Source organism: Didymosphaeria variabile, assembly GCF_027946475.1.
Source record: "Didymosphaeria variabile strain IMI 356815 chromosome Unknown scaffold_1, whole genome shotgun sequence".
Lineage (NCBI taxonomy): Eukaryota > Fungi > Ascomycota > Dothideomycetes > Pleosporales > Didymosphaeriaceae > Didymosphaeria > Didymosphaeria variabile.
The window spans coordinates 4,147,751-4,165,812 of NW_026611620.1; the positions used below are offsets into that span (position 1 = coordinate 4,147,751).

Consider the following 18,062-nt stretch of genomic DNA (forward strand, 5'->3'; position numbering starts at 1 on the left):
GGTCACACCGATCTCGAAGGGTGTCTTCTTGGTCATGCACGGCACAGTAAAGAAGACTCTGGCTTTTAAACGATATCCTTACCGAGCCATAGGTCGCAAGATTAGCTTTAGTCGCGGCAGAGCCACCATGTCCACATCCCGGGAAGCCGATTGCGTTCCCGAAACATACCCGTTCGGCGGCGTGGGACGGCCGAGGGCCGGCCCGGCTGACTAAAGATATTGTACTACATCTGACGAGCAAGCGAATGTCCAACGACACGGTACGCAGACAGACAACGGTGACCATCATACTATGCAGTGCGCGACTTGAGCACTGATCCCATGGCTACATGCAGTGGCCGTTTAACTAAACCACATTTGGCTTAAGGTATCGCGTCTTTCTTCGTTCATGAACGAATGTTGACGTGCATAGTAGCCTGATTCTGGGTTGCGATAGCGTGGTCTTCCTACTCAGGGGCGGTGCCACCTGTCATGTGTCGCTGCTCGCGTCAGCGTTATCAGCTTTCTGACGTTTGTCTCCATCCTGTTGCGAGTCACCGACAATCCTTGTAAGGTTCCATGCCTTAATTTACCGTGAAGGATGCACCATGCCTCGCAAATTGTTACCATTGAGCTTTTCGACCTCTTTGCGGACTGGCTTTCCTCTCCAGACCGTTCGAAAACCACATGGTAGCTACGTCTTTGCTGACCGTCCTTTGCTCAGAACCGGAGAGCAGCCATGGACAAATTGAGGCGACTCAACGTGGGACCACTACCAACATGATCAGAGGTTTTCGCCTCTCGAAGCTTAGGGCGTGTTGACTCCACCTATTGTTTCTTTCTGTGACCGCAGCGCAGCGGACATCTACCTACAACCGGGATGCGCGGCTTGTTGGCAGCCATGTTCGCTCTGTTCGACTGCATTGAATAAGCGGGCTGCATACGCGCGCATGCCGGCGGTTGAAGCGGTTGTCACACATTAGACGCAGCACGAGTTCCAATTGGACTTTCAATTTTGGACGTCATACTTCACTCTTCGCTACTGGAAAGTCGGTCGGGTATTGTACACTGCAGTTGATCGTCCCATATCTGCCGCGTCTGCCGCGTCCGTGTTTGCACTGAGGAGCCAATGAATAAGAAGAGACTGTAAGGCAATAGGTTGAGCAGCAAGCCACGATGCACATTTCCGGCTTAACGCATCTTCAGTCCAGGTACGTACCCCGGTAGCGGAAAACAGCTTTCCAACTAGATCGCCAGGGTCAGGCCTCCGAGGCGTTACCCTTCGGCATATTTCCCCCTGAACAACGGGGTGTAGATGGGTGAAGGACACTAGACTGCCGATGCCGATGCATGGTATTAGAGTTTCAAATCGTCTGATCAGGATCCCATCTTGTTGCGGCGCGGTCAGAGCTTGAAGGAGAAGGTTTTTACCCTGCGAAAGATTGCGGCGTGGGCGTTTGTAGACGTGGTTACTGACCATACTCATGCGCCACGTGACTGCTGGACTATGAGCATTGAAGTAAACGAAATTGAATAAATGGCGGTGCAAACGTCTCCGTGCCTGTTACTTTATCAGTCGGCAGGTTCAACGTGAAGACTCACTTCAACTTTCAGTTGAATCTGACATCACTGAAGTTACAGTATCTTCCAAGACCAGCACTCATGGCCTCAAGTGAGAAGCCGCTACCTCCAGTGACGCCTACTGTTACGCTATTCCCAGTACCCCCTGGAGATGCTGAAAATGCAGTTGAGCACAATGATGCTTCCTTGGAGAAGCTTCTTCAGCAATATGGGGTACAGAACGAAGGACAGCTCCACCAAAAAGTACATCTTACTTACTTCTCTAGGCCACCTGGGACGGACCGAGTGACCCATGCGATCCCTATAACTGGATTTTCCGACGCAAAATGACCATCGGCACCGTCGCCTCGCTCGGACAGCTCATAGCATACATGTCGGCCAGCATGATCGCTCCGGCGCTAGGCGACATCGAACGGGAACTACACACAGATGTTGCCACTGTGCAGGTAGAAATGTTGGTAACCTTTCTGGGGTTTGGTCTTGGTCCGTTCGTCTTCGCCGTCTTGGCTGAGGCCTTTGGCCGGCGACCTGTGTGGATGATAGGTAACATATGGTTCATTCTCTGGAACGCCATCGCCCCTTTAGGGAGCTCGACGGCGCTGATGATATTTGCTCGGTTGATGGCAGGCATAGGTGCCAGTGTTGGCATTAATGTAAGTAATCACAGAGATATCTTCACCTCACGTTGCTGATATCCAGTGTTGCAATAGCTCGCCTTCCCCATTATGGCGGACATGTTCCGCGAAGAAGAGCGTGGCAAATCGATGGCCATTGTATCACTTCTTACCTATGCCGGTCCGGCACTAGGACCTATCCTCGGAGGAGTTGTAACGCAGCTTCTTCGCTGGCAGTGGATCTTCTGGATCTTAAGTATACTCAACACCATTGTTACCATCATCGGCGTCTTCTTACTTGAGGAAACTTATACACCGGTTCTCCTCCGCCGCAAACATGCAGCACAAACTTCTACCGCAGTCTCCTCGACATTCCCGCTATGGAAACCCTGGGAATCCATGAGATCTGCCCATGAACAAGCCAACCTGACTGAGGTCTTCCTTCGCCCAATACGACTATACTGGACCCGTCCCATCATCTACTTCATGGCAGGGCTCCTAGCCCTCGACATGGGTGTATACTGCCTAATGCTCTCCTCCCCTCGCCAACCTTTGGATCGACAGGTACCACGACTCCGAATTCACGAGCAGTCTGCACTATATAGCAGTTGCTATCGGTGCCACTATCAATGGCCAATTCGGCTCTTGGCTCATGGACCGCCTCTACGCGCGACTTACACGTCGCAATAACGGCGTCGGCAAGCCCGAGTTTCGCATCCCATACCTGGTCCCTGGCCTCATCCTCATGCCCGCCGGCCTTCTCTGGTACGGATGGTCCGCACATTATACCCTCCACTGGGTCATGGTCGATTTCGGCGTCGCGGTATTCACGATGGGCAGCTTTACAACTGCACAAGCAGTGAACGCGTATCAGCTAGGTGAGTTCTCAGAGCACAGTGCGAGCGCGATGGCGGCGTCGTGCTTGCTGCAGAATGTTATTGGATTTGTGCTGCCTATATTTGCGCCCCAGATGTACAAGGCCCTCGGGTATGGGTGGGGGAATAGCTTGGTGGCGCTCATCATGCTTTGTGTGGGATTGCCTATGGCGGGAGTGTTGTGGTACTATGGAGAGAGGATCAGGAAGGTTGGGAGGAAGGTGTAGCCTGGGGATGAGATGCAGCTGGACTAGGTGTAAGGAAGAGCCGGATGCGCGGTACTAAAAGGGGAGCGTGCTCTTTGGTAACGTCGATGTGTGCTGGCGAGGACGCATATTCGTGAACGATGGTAAAGCACACTCCTTTCTTGACTGTTTGCTCGCGACCACGCTCGCTAGTTCATACAGCATCTTCTTATTGTGTACTTCTGCCAGGCTATCTTCCTTCTACGAGTTTCTTATGTCAGGATGACGTCCAGCTACAAGGTACCTGAATATATAAACGTCGGGAAATCAAGTCCAGTTCGATATGCGAATACACGTCCTAGGGCAACTCACTTTTCGATATATCTCTTGAAGTCGTTACCCACTCTCCCCACTTACTCTTCACGCAGGTACCAGCCTAATGTTAAGTGGTACACATGACGTCGCTTCTCCTGGTTCAAACTGCGTGAAACGTCGCCATCATATACCCGTTCAGCCATCCACGACCGCATCAAAGACCCGCCTGTACGATAGCATACAATGGCATTAGCATTGCGGGACACGACAAAGGCTTGCGACTCCGATGTTGATCGTAGATGCGCGACTATCCCAATGAGGCAAGGACTGGCGGGATCGATCGCTGCGTCGGCCAACCATCGTCATTGCCACCGGCCAGCGCGTGGACCCTTGCGGCGGGAGCAATCATCTGCCCAGTGCTAGTGCCACAAACATTCCACCTTGTACGCACTGCTTTCGACCTCACTTCACACTTTACGCGAGGTTTTTTGGTTTGAATTGCTACGTATAACGCTTGTTGAAAACTCTTCTCGCACAATAGACTCGTGCCCAATTTGCTACATCACCTGGGCAGCCGACTAAGGCTGTTTTGTACACGGCTATCGACGTTTCCCACGCCCTGTTGCGAAGAAGACTGTGATCATGCTCGGACAGCTCCTGTGGAAGTGCTTCAGCTTCGTCTACGCCTCCGCTAACCTGCTCGCTGTCCTCATCCTCGCAGCCGTGCGGGACGGGGCATTCTTCAAGCGGCCGAGCAAGGATGCAGTTCGAGAGCTGCAGATTGGTATACTTGAAATCCAATCGTTTGATGACTCCGAGCTAAGAGATCGCAGCTCAGAAACAGTATTGGAGCATCGGTCTGAATCCTTTGCCGGGCTTCACACATCAGTTCTTTACGCTCAGAAACGGGGTCAAGCTGCACTATGTAAGACGACAGAGCAATACGGGTTATTCATGCTAATAATGCATCGCTCAGGTCGTCAAGACCGAATCGCTACTGAGGAAAGACAGCCCCCAATTTCCTCAGGATGGTCCTTCCCAACCGCAGAACGTCGCTGTGTTCATCCATGGTAAGTGCAGCTGTGCAAAAGTCTTCGAATTTGTACTGAAATGATCGAGGCTTCCCTGATTCCTACCTTCTCTGGAAGAAGACACTCGGAGCATCGTCCCTTGACTCCCAGACTCTCATCGCTGTCGATCTGCCCGGCTATGGCGGGAGCGAGGGCATCGAGACATACAGCGCGAACGACGTTTTGGAAGCCATGACGGAGTTCATCCTGGGTATGCGGGAGAAGTATTTGAAAGATCAGGCAAAGATGGTGGTTGTCACACATGATTGGGGAGCCGTCATTGGAGCGAGGCTTGCGGCTGAGGCTTCTCAGCTCGCTGATCGTTGGGTGATCGCGAGCGTTTTGATCGTGAGTAGGATCATCCTCTATGCAATACTTCAATATACTGACACTGAGATAGCCAGAGCTTGCATATTCCAACACCACCGCCAAAGCTGCTTCCGCGAAGCAGATGCTTCATACGTATCTTCGACAGCCTCTACGAGTTTCTCTTCTGAAGAACGCGTCTCGGACGCTGGAGCCTGTGGTGAGCCAGATGAGGCGCTCTTTCTACGTCTGTAAGTATCTTCTGTGTCTATGCCACTAACGTCAGTGGCTGCGCGCATCACGCGAGATCCTCGTATCATACAATGCTAACAACGCATGTACAGTCATCTTCAACCTACCCTGGCCGCTCGCACCCATCTTCCCCACTTTCGGAAACTACTGGTTCCTCCGTCTACTCCACAAGGCCGGCATTGGCCGCATCGCACCGGGCAAGTACCGCAAGCTCACTTCGAAGGAGGCAGGCGACGCCATGGCTTCGTCAGCAGGACCTGGCTTAGCCCAGCTCGATGAACCCAACGGCTACGCCACGTCCCTGAAGAAGCGCCTTTCCAATAACGGCATGTTAGAGAAGGTCCGCATCTATCGCGAAGGCCTTTTCCGTGGCCCGTGGGAGAAGTCCATCGAAACCGTCGTCGCACTCTCAGAGATCCAGTCCGACGGCAAGCGCGGCTCTGGTGGTTCTCGCGCAGGCCTGTTCGACGACGGTCCGCCTGGCGCGCTCAAGGCGCCTGCGACGATCGTGTATGGCGCTGACGACCCGGCGTTCGAGAGCCGGCTGGCACTCGATGGAATTGCGGATTACCTGGCGAAGGATAGCCAGGTGGTCGTTCTAGAAGAGTCGGGACACTGGCTGCCGCTTGAAGAGTTGGGGAGCAGCGCCATTGAGGAGGTGGTGGGCTGGGCGATGGGCGGCGAACAAGGCGCACTGAAGGAGAGGTTTGCAGGCAAGTGGAAGGAGAATGTGAGGTTCCGTACGCAGGTGTAGGCTATCGGTATGAGTATTCTTGTGGGATGGCATTGTGCACGTGGACTTGGGGAGGGATATGTGCGCCTGAGCGCGGAGATCGGCTCAGGCAACGAATCTGCTCAGGCAAGGATTATGATTGTATGATATCAAATCATGAATGAGATGAGATACGATGCCGAGCAATTATGCGCACATGCGACAAAGCCTACTGCACATGTGTTGCCCCAGGATTAAAGAAGACTAATGGGCACCAAGTGAATACAGAAGACCCTTCCAAGCGCGCGTCGCAAGGGAAAAAGGCCAAGGCGGAGTATCAACAATAGGCAAGACATATGAACATTTGGAGAAGACGATGTGATTTATCCCAGCAATAACATCTTGGACACAACACGTGCTTCATCCAGCCGAAAGGCAAACATACAAAGTCCAAGACATGCGAAGCCCCAGTGGCAACAGTGAAGCATCCATCCATACATGACACCATCTAGAAAACATAAGACCAAGAGGCGCGTTGCGGGTAGTCCAGGCACAAAGCCCTCAGATTCCACACGGCCCGCAACATGAACTGAGAACGACCCTAGGTCTTTGAACTGCCAACTTGCTGTTCTGTCTTTGACCTGACTCCAAAGAGCGCCGGACAGAGTGCAGCTTCCACCTCTTTTACCGATCCACCAACACTACCAACTTGCTGTTCTGTCTTTGACCTGACTCCGAAGAGCGCCGGACAGAGTGCAGCTTCCACCTCTTTGACCGATCCACCAACACTACCAACTTGCTGTTCTGTCTTTGACCTGACTCCGAAGAGCGCCGGATAGAGTGCAGCTTCCACCTCTTTGACCGATCCACCGACACTGCCAAATTTCCCACTGTTCGGTTCGGTTCGGTTCGTTTGCGGGGTGGCGGCTGCTGGTTGCGAAGTCGACAGGGTGTGAGGATGGTGACATGATGTGAAGGTGTCAACAAGGTGTGATGAAGTCGACATGATGTGAGGTTGTCAACATGATGTAGAGAAGTCGACATGATGTGATGAAGTCGAGAAGGTGTGATGATGTTGACATGATGTGAAGAGGTCAACATGATGTGAAGGTGTCAACAAGGTATGATGAAGTCGACATGATGTGATGAAGTCGACACGGTGTGATGAAGTCGACAAGGTATGATGAAGTCGACATGATGTGAAGTCGACAAGGTGTGATGGAGTCGACATGCAGAGGTAGAAGTCGAACTCAGGTTGAGTGAAGGTGAAGTACCAATGAGTGAAGGCACAAGGTAGAAGTCGAGCTCATGCTGGGTTCCAGGCCGCCACAGCCCAAAAAAGTAGAAGTGGAGTGGAGAAGTGATGGAAGAAGAGAAGGTGAGAGGCGGGCGGGCGGCCTTTATATAGGCGTCTGCGGGCGCCGGATCAGCGTTTCTCGTTTAGTTAAACTAAGCGACTGATCTGAAGGCAATTTCGTGATCAGGTAACAACGATTAAGTGAGTGAAACACGCCGTGGTGAAGGTGAGAGGGCGTGTTTGAGGGCGGCAGGCGCCTGGTGAAGGCGGGCGGCGACGCGACAAACGGCCGTGGAGGCGGCAATGTGGCCTGTGCTCGGTGCTTTCAGTCAAAGAACTTCATATTCGGGTAAGCGAGTAGCAGAGGCAATCCTAGTGCTTGGTGAAGGCGGCAGCAGTTGAGGTAGCCTGCGAGGTACAGCGGTGACGGTGTATAAGAGAGCTATTAGAAACCACCCGTAGGTACCGACACAGACAGTGAAGCATTAACTGAAGGACCGTATATACGGAAGCAGCGCCAACAATTTTGCAAGAGCGGTTGTATTATGATATGTATTCTGAGATGACACCCGCAAGTCGTCACCCACGTTCATGTTTCAATTCCTGTGCCTAGCTGCACTGAATGCGGCTCATAGAGAAGTCATCTGCTGAGAAATTCTAATTATCCGTTGCTGTGAGATATCGGCCGTTATACGCATTACATCATGCTGCTCGTGGTGCGGACCTTACTATAAGCGACCTGCGCTGTGGAAAGTGGCAGAGAAGTAAGAAGTGACGCATGTGACAGATATTAAGAACGATAAGAATACTTCAGAGACGTGACAGAGAATGAAATAATGAAATCTACTATGAAACAGAGAAACACCCCAGTCGCCCCACTCAGTCTATGGTAGAGTACAGTGACGCGGCGGAATGACACGAATGAAAGTAGAGAAAGCTCACCAGGCGCCGACATCCCAGGGTGTATAGAACTCCAAGAACAGCAATCATACATACGATAAGAGTTCGATAGAGGACTGCATCAAACGCATGTACATGAAAGCAGGAACGACCCAGTCGGAGATCGACAGGAGTCCAGGCATCAATTCCATAGGAAGAGCCTACAGTCAATGCAAGCGTTGTGAATGACGCTCTGCCCGACTGAATTATTGTTGCCGCCTCTGGTTGTACTGCGGGTACTGTTGCGGGTTGTGCGGCGACGACGGTGGTTGTTGCGTCCAGGATCCCTGGTAATCAATTTGGTTCCCATAAAGATCCAGACCAAGTGCGTTCAAATTGGTATAATCAGGCTGCATCGTAGTAGTAGGTACTCCAGCCTCATAAATGTTCGTGTTCGGAAGCGGATATTGTATCTGCTGATCGAAGGAGGTTGCCATTGGTGCCCAGTCGAAAACGTTGCCGACATTGTCGAAGTCATGTTGCGTCACTACAAGTGGACTAACGTTCGGAATGACAGGCAGGACAGGTGCTTGAGATATGCCGAGACCCATTGGCGCTGTTGACGAGGTATATGCGTTTTCATAGCCTGTCGATGCGCAATGCGAAGCAGATGTCTGGTAGCCGTGAACATGAGCTTGAATCTGAGGTGCAATGGGCAGAGATTGGAAGGAGTTTGCAAACGCGCTGTCCTGTGACTGCGTTTGAGGCTGATTGTGCTGATGTGAAGTTGGTCGTCGAAAGATGTTCATGAATGAGCCACTGAGAGCACTCCCTTTCTCTTTCTCCTTCCCCTTGCCCTTCTTGTCGATTTGCTTCTCCGTATCGGGGTAGTCCCTCCACGATGCCATGGTCATGCCCTCTTTGAAATGGTTCGAGATGTGCGTCTCCCGCTTGTCCCAGGTCTCCAGGCGGTCGCCACAGAACCCACACGTCCATCCTTCTGTAACAGTCTCAGCAGCTGTCTTCCAGCGGGCTTGCACAATGTCGAACAGAGTGGCATTATGAAAATTCTTGATGTGCTGTCGCAGGTGGTCTGGTCGATAGAAAGTTCGGTCAGTCGCGTCTCTCTTCGAGCACTCATCGATTCGGTGATTTTGAAGAAAGTGTTCTTCGGTTGGATTTTTGACCATGCAAAAAGCGCATACCGTCCCCGTATTGGTGCGGTTTGGGAAACTCAGACGTGGACCATCCAGCATGCACGTCCACCGAGCGGCCTGAGTTTTGGGTCGGTGTTGCGTGTCTTCATGCCGCCGCCACGATTTCGGTACCAGAGCCTTGAAACAGAACGTACACTGCCATGTCTCCTGGTCCGCTGGAAGTGATTGATCTATAGGCGACGTCGCCATCGAAGCTGGCGAAAGGAGGAGAGGGGTCTGAGGCACCTCCGCATTGTGAATCCGCCGGTAGTCCTTCTTCTTGCCCCTCCGCGAGGGTCCTGTGGCAGCCGAGGTACGACGATGGGACGACTCTGCTTGAGCAATGTCTTGTAGGTATTCGGTGGCGCCTATGTTGGCGTGTAGCGTCTCTGCATCGTCGCTATCCTCGGCACCCTCTACTTCGCTTCCGCTCTCCACCTGGTGTGCGTTCATCTGCCTAGCTCTAGCGTTGGTGAACCATGTGTTGACTTGTTTCTCGGTGATACCGCAGTCTTGGGCTAGCCATCGCTTTGTATCAGCAGTCGGATAAGGGTTGTGCTTATTGGCGTCCAGCCAGGCTTGCAGTCGATTTAGTGCAGCTATTGGAAGCTTTGAATTTCGGCCTGCGCGAGATCGCTTGACCCGGTGTTCTGGGGGAAACGGCGATAAAGGTGAGAGAGTGTGGGCGGGCACACAAGTAGAGCAGTATCTCGAATCAACCTGCAGAGACACGTCACAAGCCAAGCAACGTGAAACTGAGCGTAGACGTTTTAGTCCTTGACCTTGCAGGTTTCCAGGAATTTCTAACTGAGGGAGGGCATCTTTGGTTGTTGATAAAGGATCCGCTGTGGGAGGCATAGCTCGGTGAATGGAAAGTGCCCGACACTTTTGGCATTTGTTGTGTAGTCCAGGGTTCGTGAGCTGCCAAACTTCACACTCTAAGCAAGTTTGATCAAAGGCTGGGAGATCAGGAAGCACAAAAGCATGAATCGATGCATCACTTGTTGTGAAGACGTTGAACTGGGTCGTAATCGGATCGACAAGCGAATCTTCTCGCACACGAGTACAATGGCTCTGTAGGCTCTCAATCAGCTCCATGCCATTGTGTGAGGTAGCTAGTCTACCAACCGGTGAGTTCCAGATATCGCCTCCATTGAAGATAACTGGGGTGTGTTGCTGAGAATGGTACGGATGAGTATTGTTTGGTGCCTGAGCCTGGAGCTGTTGATTGTAAGCTACCGTGTAGTGTTCGGAACCTGTTGATTGTCGTACCGATGGTGATACTGCACGACTGGTCTCGTAACCTGAGTCGCAAGAACAGATGCTAGAGGCATTGGCCTTGGATCCAATGTCCTTTGGAGACAACATGGTCCGGGTATACCTGAGCCCCAGATTCCTGGTACCCAATGATCTTGAAAAAGAATTGGGCGAACAGTAGGGTTCCCCGGCCTGATTGGTATCGGTACACAAATGCTGGACACTATGTTCTGTCCGAGATGGTCTTCGTTTATCGTAGTCGGGTTGCCGTTGCACGCTTGTTGTCTGTCGCCGCGATGGTGAAGCTGTGCTGGACGGAATGACGAGGCAGTAAATCTGGACCTCGAATACAGCGGCAAAGGCGACGAGGCCGCCAGTTCATATTAGCCAGCGCACCCCGCATCGCAACAGTACGTAGCATTCGCAGCATGAAAGGTATCGTGTGGCTAAGTGTGGCGCGTACGACAAGTGATTGGCCCAGGTCTATTAACAGCTGCCCAGGGATACGCACGGTCTGCGCTTCAGGGGACATGTGAGGCTCAGTCGTGCTTGGGGTCCAGCGCTAGGCCCGTCCCGTCTTCGCTTGGCCGCTTTTCCGCCGACAGTTCGCGGCATGGCGTCGGAAAAGGCGCGTGGGCCAATCGGACACGCCTGCACAGTAGCGGCAGAACCTGTGGCGGTGTACGCCAGCGGTAAGCAGCAGCCAATTGTGTTTCTAAGAATGCATCGCACAGCCATCGCGGACGGATCATCTCGTCGGCGCTGGCCGCGGTGAGATGCTTGATCGCTGCCAGGTGCGCGCGTCGGCGGTGAGCACCGCGCGCTGCGAACCTCTCCACTGACTGTGCTTGACGTCAGGCCGCAAGGCTATGAAATGCCCGTCGAATATACACCGCATCCGCCGCGTCGGAGGATTCTCATCGCTCTCGTCGTTCGCAAGGCCTCGGACCTTCCGGCGGTCTGGCGTACCTCGAGGCCAATCGTTTCACCGCTGCACTGCATCTTCGTCAGCACGCGATTTACTATTCCACCAGGTCATCATCGTGCAGTTCCTATTGCAGAGCTCGGCATTACCGCAACCCGAAAGGGACAATGCGACACGTTTCGCGCGCGTCGAGACGATAGATGGCGGTTGAGACGACCTCATGAAGCTGCAGCACTTTGCATACCCTTTCTAGCGTCGCCATCAGCGACCAAGTGCATTCGAAAGATTGAAGGCGTCTCCGTGCAGCATATGCCGTTGATGCTAAGTCGATGCTGGAATCATGGTTGCTCGCTGCTGAACCGGCGAGATACGCAACGCGCCTCGCTTGGCGCTGCTAACAGCCTGCTCTTCGATCGATCAAGGCCAGAGTCTTTGCCCAGGCGACTCCGAGCAGCATAACTGATGTCGGCAAGTCGATAGTCGAGAACCTATCGTCTGGCACTGAATAATTCCGGGGCCAGCTGTGAGCTCGCACAAGTTGACGGATCCGTGCAGTTGCTGCGCAGCCGATGGTGTTGAGGTGTTGCTGACGCGGCACGCGGAAGGCGCAAAGCGGCGCGACAGCCGTGCAGTACACAGACCCGTGACAGGCAGTTCCTCGGCCGAGCATCCACAATGGCCTGCGAAACACGCAAGCGACCTGTTGTGCGCCAGCATTGTCGTTGGGCAACACCATATGGGACCCAGCAGGCAGCGAGCGCGAAAGACCGAAGAGGTGGTCTGTGCGTCTACTGTAGGTCACGCCAGGCGTATTTGGATGAAGCTACAATCGTCCCTCCTACGCTACGTCGCGTCGAACTGAGACGCTAGCATTCCTTACCATGGCACAGTCGGCTGCCCAAGAATTAATACAGTTGCAAAAATACTTGAACCCCCGTTCCAAAATGCCCAGCACCGGCATATTCATTCTTGTCGTAGAGGATAACACTGTCAACCGCAGAGTCGCCTCTCTTATACTCCTGAAGCTAGGCCATGCAGTAGCTACTGTGTGCGACGGGCAGCAAGCACTGGACTATCTCTGCAAAACATCCGGAAACCGCCAGCCCGACATTGTGTTCATGGACACTAGCATGCCCGTTCTCGATGGCTTCGAGGCTACTCGCCGGATCCGCAACGACACGAACCTGTTTGACGGACGGACACGCTCACTACCTATCATTGCAACTCCACCATTCACAAGGCTAGATAAGCTAGAAAAATACCAGGAGGCTGGCATGGACGATTATTTGGAGAAGCCGGTGCGTAGGGACAGTTTAAATACAGCGGTGCTCAAGTGGATGTCACCGATGGGACCTTGAGTAGGAAAGCTGTCGCGGGAATGGCTCTGCATAAAGCAACGTGTGGGATGGTTGAAGATGGGCGCCTGCATTCTGACCACATCCAAACCGAAAGTCTCTAGTCTCCAAATGCCTTGAGTTGCACCGTATACAACCGCCGGAACGTTGAAGTATTGAACTCTTCAGCCTTTGCATCGCTCACCCTGAGGGAACCTAGCTCCTTATAGTAAACCTGGATCGAGTTGGTGTTACTTTACGATCTTCCATCACACTAGCACTGCGAGAATTCCACTTTACTGGAGATCTGCCTGGGTGCGTGCTAATGGGAGGAATCGCGATTCTCCACATTGCGTCCCGGCTGAATCCTGGTTAAATGAACGCCGCTACGACGGGCCTCGGGATCCATCAGGTTCAGAAACCCCCAAATTGCTACGCCCGAGTCACTGCTGCTTGGATATCTTCATTATTTCAATTTACTAGGATCTGTTAGTCGGGAGTGCTAACCGTTGGCACGGAGGGGCACCCATAATCGGGGGTCTTCAAGATGTATTTGAACGGATTATAGCGATACTCGTATGTGATTTGGGAGCCCGTCGTCAACCTTTCGATGATGAAGTCGATTCTAGTCTTCTGGTCTGCTGCTGCCGTAGCAGCTGCACGTAGCGTTCTCCATCCACAGCCTCGCTTCCCATTCGTTACACGTAACACAACACTTCCCAGCAGCTTCAAATGGACATCGACACAAGCATCAGTCTACCCGAGGAATGATACCCGAGCCATCGCAGGTATCAAAGATCCCTCAATCATTTCCGTCAATGGCACCTATCACGTCTTCGCCAGCACAGCAAAATCCGAGTCGCCCAACTATTCGCTAGTTTACTTCAACTTCACTTCCTTCGACGAGGCTGGCTCTGCGCCTTTCAACTACTTAGATCAATCAGGAATCGGCACCGGCTACCGCGCTGCACCAGAAGTCTTCTATTTCGAGCCCCAGAAACTATGGTATCTCGTATTCCAAAACAACAATGCAGCGTACAGCACGAACCCAGACATCAACGATCCCCTAGGTTGGTCAGCGCCCACCAACTTCTATAACGGCACGCCCGCGATAATTGAACAATACCTTCCAGGTGGATACTGGGTCGACATGTGGGTCATCTGCGACGAGCTAAACTGCCACCTCTTCTCCTCGGATGACAACGGGCGCCTTTTCCGAAGCCAAACACCCCTCGCCGACTTCCCCAACGGCATGAGTGAGCCCGTCATTGCGATGGAAGAGCCCTCCAAATACGACCTCTTTGAAGCGTCCAACGTGTACAACATCGGCAACTCATCCTACCTGCTTCTCGTAGAATGTATCGGCACGGAGAACAAGCGGTATTTCCGGTCTTGGACTAGTTCAAATCTTGCTGGGCCGTGGGATGTGCTGGCCGCGACGGAAGAGCATCCTTTCATGGGCGAGAAGAATGTGGTGTTTGAGGGTCCGCAGTGGACGAGGAGTATCAGTCATGGGGAGGTTATTAGGACGGATGTGGATCAGAATCTGAGGATTGATACACATGGGTTAAGGTATTTGTATCAGGGTGTTGACCCGAATGTGACTACGAACTACAACAACTTGCCGTGGAGGCTTGCGCTTCTTACGCAGGTCGAGGATGTATACTAAAGCCCCAATCAAATACATACATGAAGAATATTTTGTAGACTTTCCGCAGTGTGCGGACCCCGTCCTGGGTCAGTGACGTACCCAAAGTGGCAATAAACCTTTGTCTTGTTGTACATCCTCGTGGTACCCCAGTCACAACTTAAACCGCCCCCACGCGAGCACATCTTCCAGTGTCTTATTTCGCGAGACCACTAAAGCAAAAGTCCTCGCATCATACTAGACATCGAGTTCGACCAGCTCACGATGCATTCCCCACTCACAAGTACATTCAGCCCGAAAAATCTCGGGCTTTCCACAGTTTCTCCTCAGCTTCGCATCCCCCAGGAAATTTTACACAGCCAAGCACAGAATCTTGCAATATGCTGTCCTCCACCCGCATATTTACGGCCGATTGATGGCGCTCGTGCGCACCCCGGGTGACGCAACAAGACTGAAGAGGCAGATAGCTTACTCGTGTAAGGAGCTTTGCATGGAGAATTGAGGATATCATTGCACGGTGGTCGCATACGCCCTGACGAAGCGAGAGGTGTAGTCCAGTAGGCCAATAGAAGGTGGCAAGCAAGCTTTCGTTTAAGCAGTACTCCATCGGGACGATCATAATTTTCTCAATTCATGGGTTTTGATTGCGACCGTATGCTTAAGGAACCGGATTAGGAGAGGTATAAAATTACTCGAGGTGTAGCAGTACATCGACGCACTTGTTTCCCTTCCATTCAATGCGAACATTTATTCCCACAGCACCTTTCCTCTTACGAGAAGGATCCCGATGGCGAGGTGCCGCCGAACTGGGTGCTTTTGTATGTGGAAGTCAGAGCATGATTTTTCATTCGTGTTTGTTATACGGATGACCGGATTGATATAAATTGGAAGACGCCGCAGAGGCACAAGTTCTAGCCCTAGATAGTTTGGAGGTGGCTGCCCAGCGCTTCATCCTCGTGGTTGCGCTTGCCGTTAGACAAAAGATCGCCGATGTCCTGCGCGCTGATGTGAAGGGTGCGGATGAGAGGGTGCTTAAGGGGACACCGAGGAAGAGCACATTCCCTGACGATTTCTTGTGTGGATAATGGCAAAATGCAGAGGGTGCTGATACTGGAGTTTCGGAGCGCAGAGACGTTTGGTAATTTATAGAGGCAGCTATTGGAGTTCAAGAAGGCGGTGTAGGGCTTTGATGATGCGCGTAGTTATTTGAAAGGTTGCCTACAGTCCTTGTCATGCTGATATCGATGGAATCAAGCCTCAAATCCTGCTCTGTTTGACATTCAAAGTATTTTAGTGATATCGCGCCATACGGGAAACGAGGGCTGCAGTTGTCAGTGTCTTCAATGGTTCAGAAAAGACATCAGTCAAACATGTAAAGATGACGACGACCGAGCCTATTCGTCAGTCCTGAACAGTATGCCTGTATTCACATCAATACGCTCCTGAAGTTGAGCAGAACGCCAGTATCGGATGCAAGACGCTGCAACTGGGCGCATCATAGGTTGGCATCCAGCCATTGTTGTCGAACCACTTAATTGTCTACAAGCACATGTTGACTATTTGTACACAATCCCTCCATCCTCTTCATATCCTTCCGTATGCACCCTTTATAGCTTGCTGATGAAAAGACGGGCCGCGAAGAGGCGGACGCGCTGGGGCAGGATGTACTTGGACATGACGTAGATGAGCGTCGGGAGCAGGACGAACGCCATGGTGGTCTCGTTGACGAAGAAGAAGGGGATGAGCTGGGGCATGGCCGACTTGAGGATCGTCTGTGATCCGTTAGCTTCCTTCCATATCCTTGGCGCTGTACATCGGGAACAAGCGCACCATCTGCTGAGGGGCGACCTCAGTCTTCTTGCTCTGGGTGGCAGCGAGGGCCGGGCGCGCCATGACGGACGGGCGAACCATGGCGGGCTGGCGGACGGCGGCCCTGGCGAGAGGGCGGAAAAGGCGTGCGGCGTTCATCGTGGGCTCTGTGAGAGGGTGTGGATTAGCGCGCGGTTCCGGGAGGTCAATTGGTACAGAGAGAGTGCTCGCGAGGGAATTGGCGTACCGGGTGGGAGTGACAAAGCCCGGGGAGATGGATTTGGATGGGTGGTGGTCGGGGAAGCTGTTCGGAGGTGTAGGAAAAGCTCTCCGTGATGCTGCCGTCGGGAGATCCTCGGCGTTGCGGTGCTTATGTAACACCGCTTCCTTCGATCTCGCTCGAGTGTAAATCCTCTACGAACGCACTATGATTATTCTGCGTGTCGATGCCCTCAGGAGAGACAATTGTAGCTATCGCATGCTTGATGCGTCATAGAAGGACAGCCATCATTAGCCACCACTTCAGAGATGCCTTTACTTTGCCATGCCCTCGACACACGTAGCGAACGTATTCTTCGAGAGTTTGAACAGAGCCATTGCGCGTGTTCTTGCAAAGACAATTATTATCACTAACCTTCTGACTAGCTAGGATACCTCATTGAGCATCATTCACACATCCTCGTTTCGGCCTCTGGGAATGGTGAACCTCCATCTGCAAAACTACGACCGCCCACCTCAGCTCCTCCTTAAACTCACTTCGGAGACTGCAGCGTCACGCTATTGATCTTGCACGTCACGACATTCCCGCTGACGCTCGCACTCACGCCCGACACCGCGTAGTTGCTCGCCCCATTGTAGTTCTCAGGCGCATTAGTACACCAGCTCGTGCTCGTACCAGACGACGTCTAACGTCCTGCATTAGCAATTACCCGACCGCATCAACACTACAACTTACAATAACGACATTGTTGAATACGAGCGCTCCGAAGTCCCACGACACGCCCGTCAGCTCAATCGCAAACAATACCTGATTGAATGTTTTGCTGCCGAGCGCAAAGCTGTTCGACACACTCGAGCTCCCTCTCGTGAGCTTGCTCGTCCACGTACTACCGCTCGAGTCCTTCACGTTCGAGAACGCGACGCTTTCGCCTTGATATGTGTTGAAGCCGCTGCCCCAGGGCAAACTTGGGTTCGAGCAGCACCAGCCGCTGCCGATCCACCAGGTGCCCGAACGGCCGTCGAGCACGTTTTGATACCTAGAGTGCATGAGCTTGTGATGGGACATGCGGGGAAAGGGCGAGGGGCAGAGCATACACGCCGGAGTTGTCAGTGGGTTGTAGTCCAGGCCAGAGGTAGTACGTCCCTGCCTGAGGCAGCTTAGGTATCTGCATAGTCCCGGAGAAGGACAGGAAGGCCTGCGAGGAAGGCAAGTTGTATCGCAGGAAGTACCATGTCGCCGCCCATGCGGGCGATAAGAGCGCACTGACGGCGAGGAGTAGTGCGAGAAGCATCATGTCCGTAAAGTACCTATAGCTTTCGAATGCGAGGTTCGAGCGTACTTTACGTTCGCCTTAAGTAGGTATTCACCACGCTTTTATTCAGCACAGGTCATCGGACACCATGGGCTGTGTATATTGCGCGCGGGACCCTAGACCTTCCATCTAGAAGTGGTATTATGAAGATGGACTTTCGCAGGGGAGGGTGTATCAAAAGTAGTATTTACACCGTGCCTTGAATACCAAGTCCACGAATGGCGGTAGATGTTTCTATATTGGAACAGGGGTGCCTTGTCTCCAGATAAAGCTTTCGAACGTGAACTACAGGGTCG

General features: G+C 52.6%; 5 protein-coding genes across 5 annotated transcripts; 3 read left to right on the forward strand and 2 right to left on the reverse strand.

Moving 5' to 3' along the window:
- Positions 1 to 1,886: 1,886 nt before the first annotated feature.
- Positions 1,887 to 3,276, forward strand: N0V89_001326 (uncharacterized protein; the record flags this gene model as incomplete). The annotated part of the gene is made up of 3 exons (XM_056210139.1): positions 1,887 to 2,213; positions 2,271 to 2,688; positions 2,783 to 3,276. The coding sequence occupies 3 exons, from the start codon at positions 1,887 to 1,889 to the stop codon at positions 3,274 to 3,276; spliced, it is 1,239 nt and encodes a 412-aa protein (XP_056076961.1).
- Positions 3,277 to 4,191: 915 nt separating this feature from the next.
- N0V89_001327 (uncharacterized protein) lies at positions 4,192 to 5,931 on the forward strand (the record flags this gene model as incomplete). Its single annotated transcript, XM_056210140.1, has 5 exons — positions 4,192 to 4,392; positions 4,526 to 4,619; positions 4,669 to 4,967; positions 5,020 to 5,176; positions 5,270 to 5,931. 5 exons carry the CDS (start codon positions 4,192 to 4,194, stop codon positions 5,929 to 5,931), a joined length of 1,413 nt encoding a protein of 470 aa, XP_056076962.1.
- A 2,400-nt stretch (positions 5,932 to 8,331) lies between these two features.
- N0V89_001328 (uncharacterized protein) lies at positions 8,332 to 9,714 on the reverse strand (the record flags this gene model as incomplete). Its single annotated transcript, XM_056210141.1, has 1 exon — positions 8,332 to 9,714. The coding sequence occupies one exon, from the start codon at positions 9,712 to 9,714 to the stop codon at positions 8,332 to 8,334; it is 1,383 nt and encodes a 460-aa protein (XP_056076963.1).
- Positions 9,715 to 12,387: 2,673 nt separating this feature from the next.
- On the forward strand, positions 12,388 to 14,446 carry N0V89_001329 (uncharacterized protein; the record flags this gene model as incomplete). The annotated part of the gene is made up of 2 exons (XM_056210142.1): positions 12,388 to 12,741; positions 13,346 to 14,446. The coding sequence occupies 2 exons, from the start codon at positions 12,388 to 12,390 to the stop codon at positions 14,444 to 14,446; spliced, it is 1,455 nt and encodes a 484-aa protein (XP_056076964.1).
- A 1,586-nt stretch (positions 14,447 to 16,032) lies between these two features.
- Positions 16,033 to 16,393, reverse strand: atp8 (ATP synthase F0 subunit 8; the record flags this gene model as incomplete). Its single annotated transcript, XM_056210143.1, has 2 exons — positions 16,033 to 16,197; positions 16,256 to 16,393. The coding sequence occupies 2 exons, from the start codon at positions 16,391 to 16,393 to the stop codon at positions 16,033 to 16,035; spliced, it is 303 nt and encodes a 100-aa protein (XP_056076965.1).
- Positions 16,394 to 18,062: the final 1,669 nt, after the last annotated feature.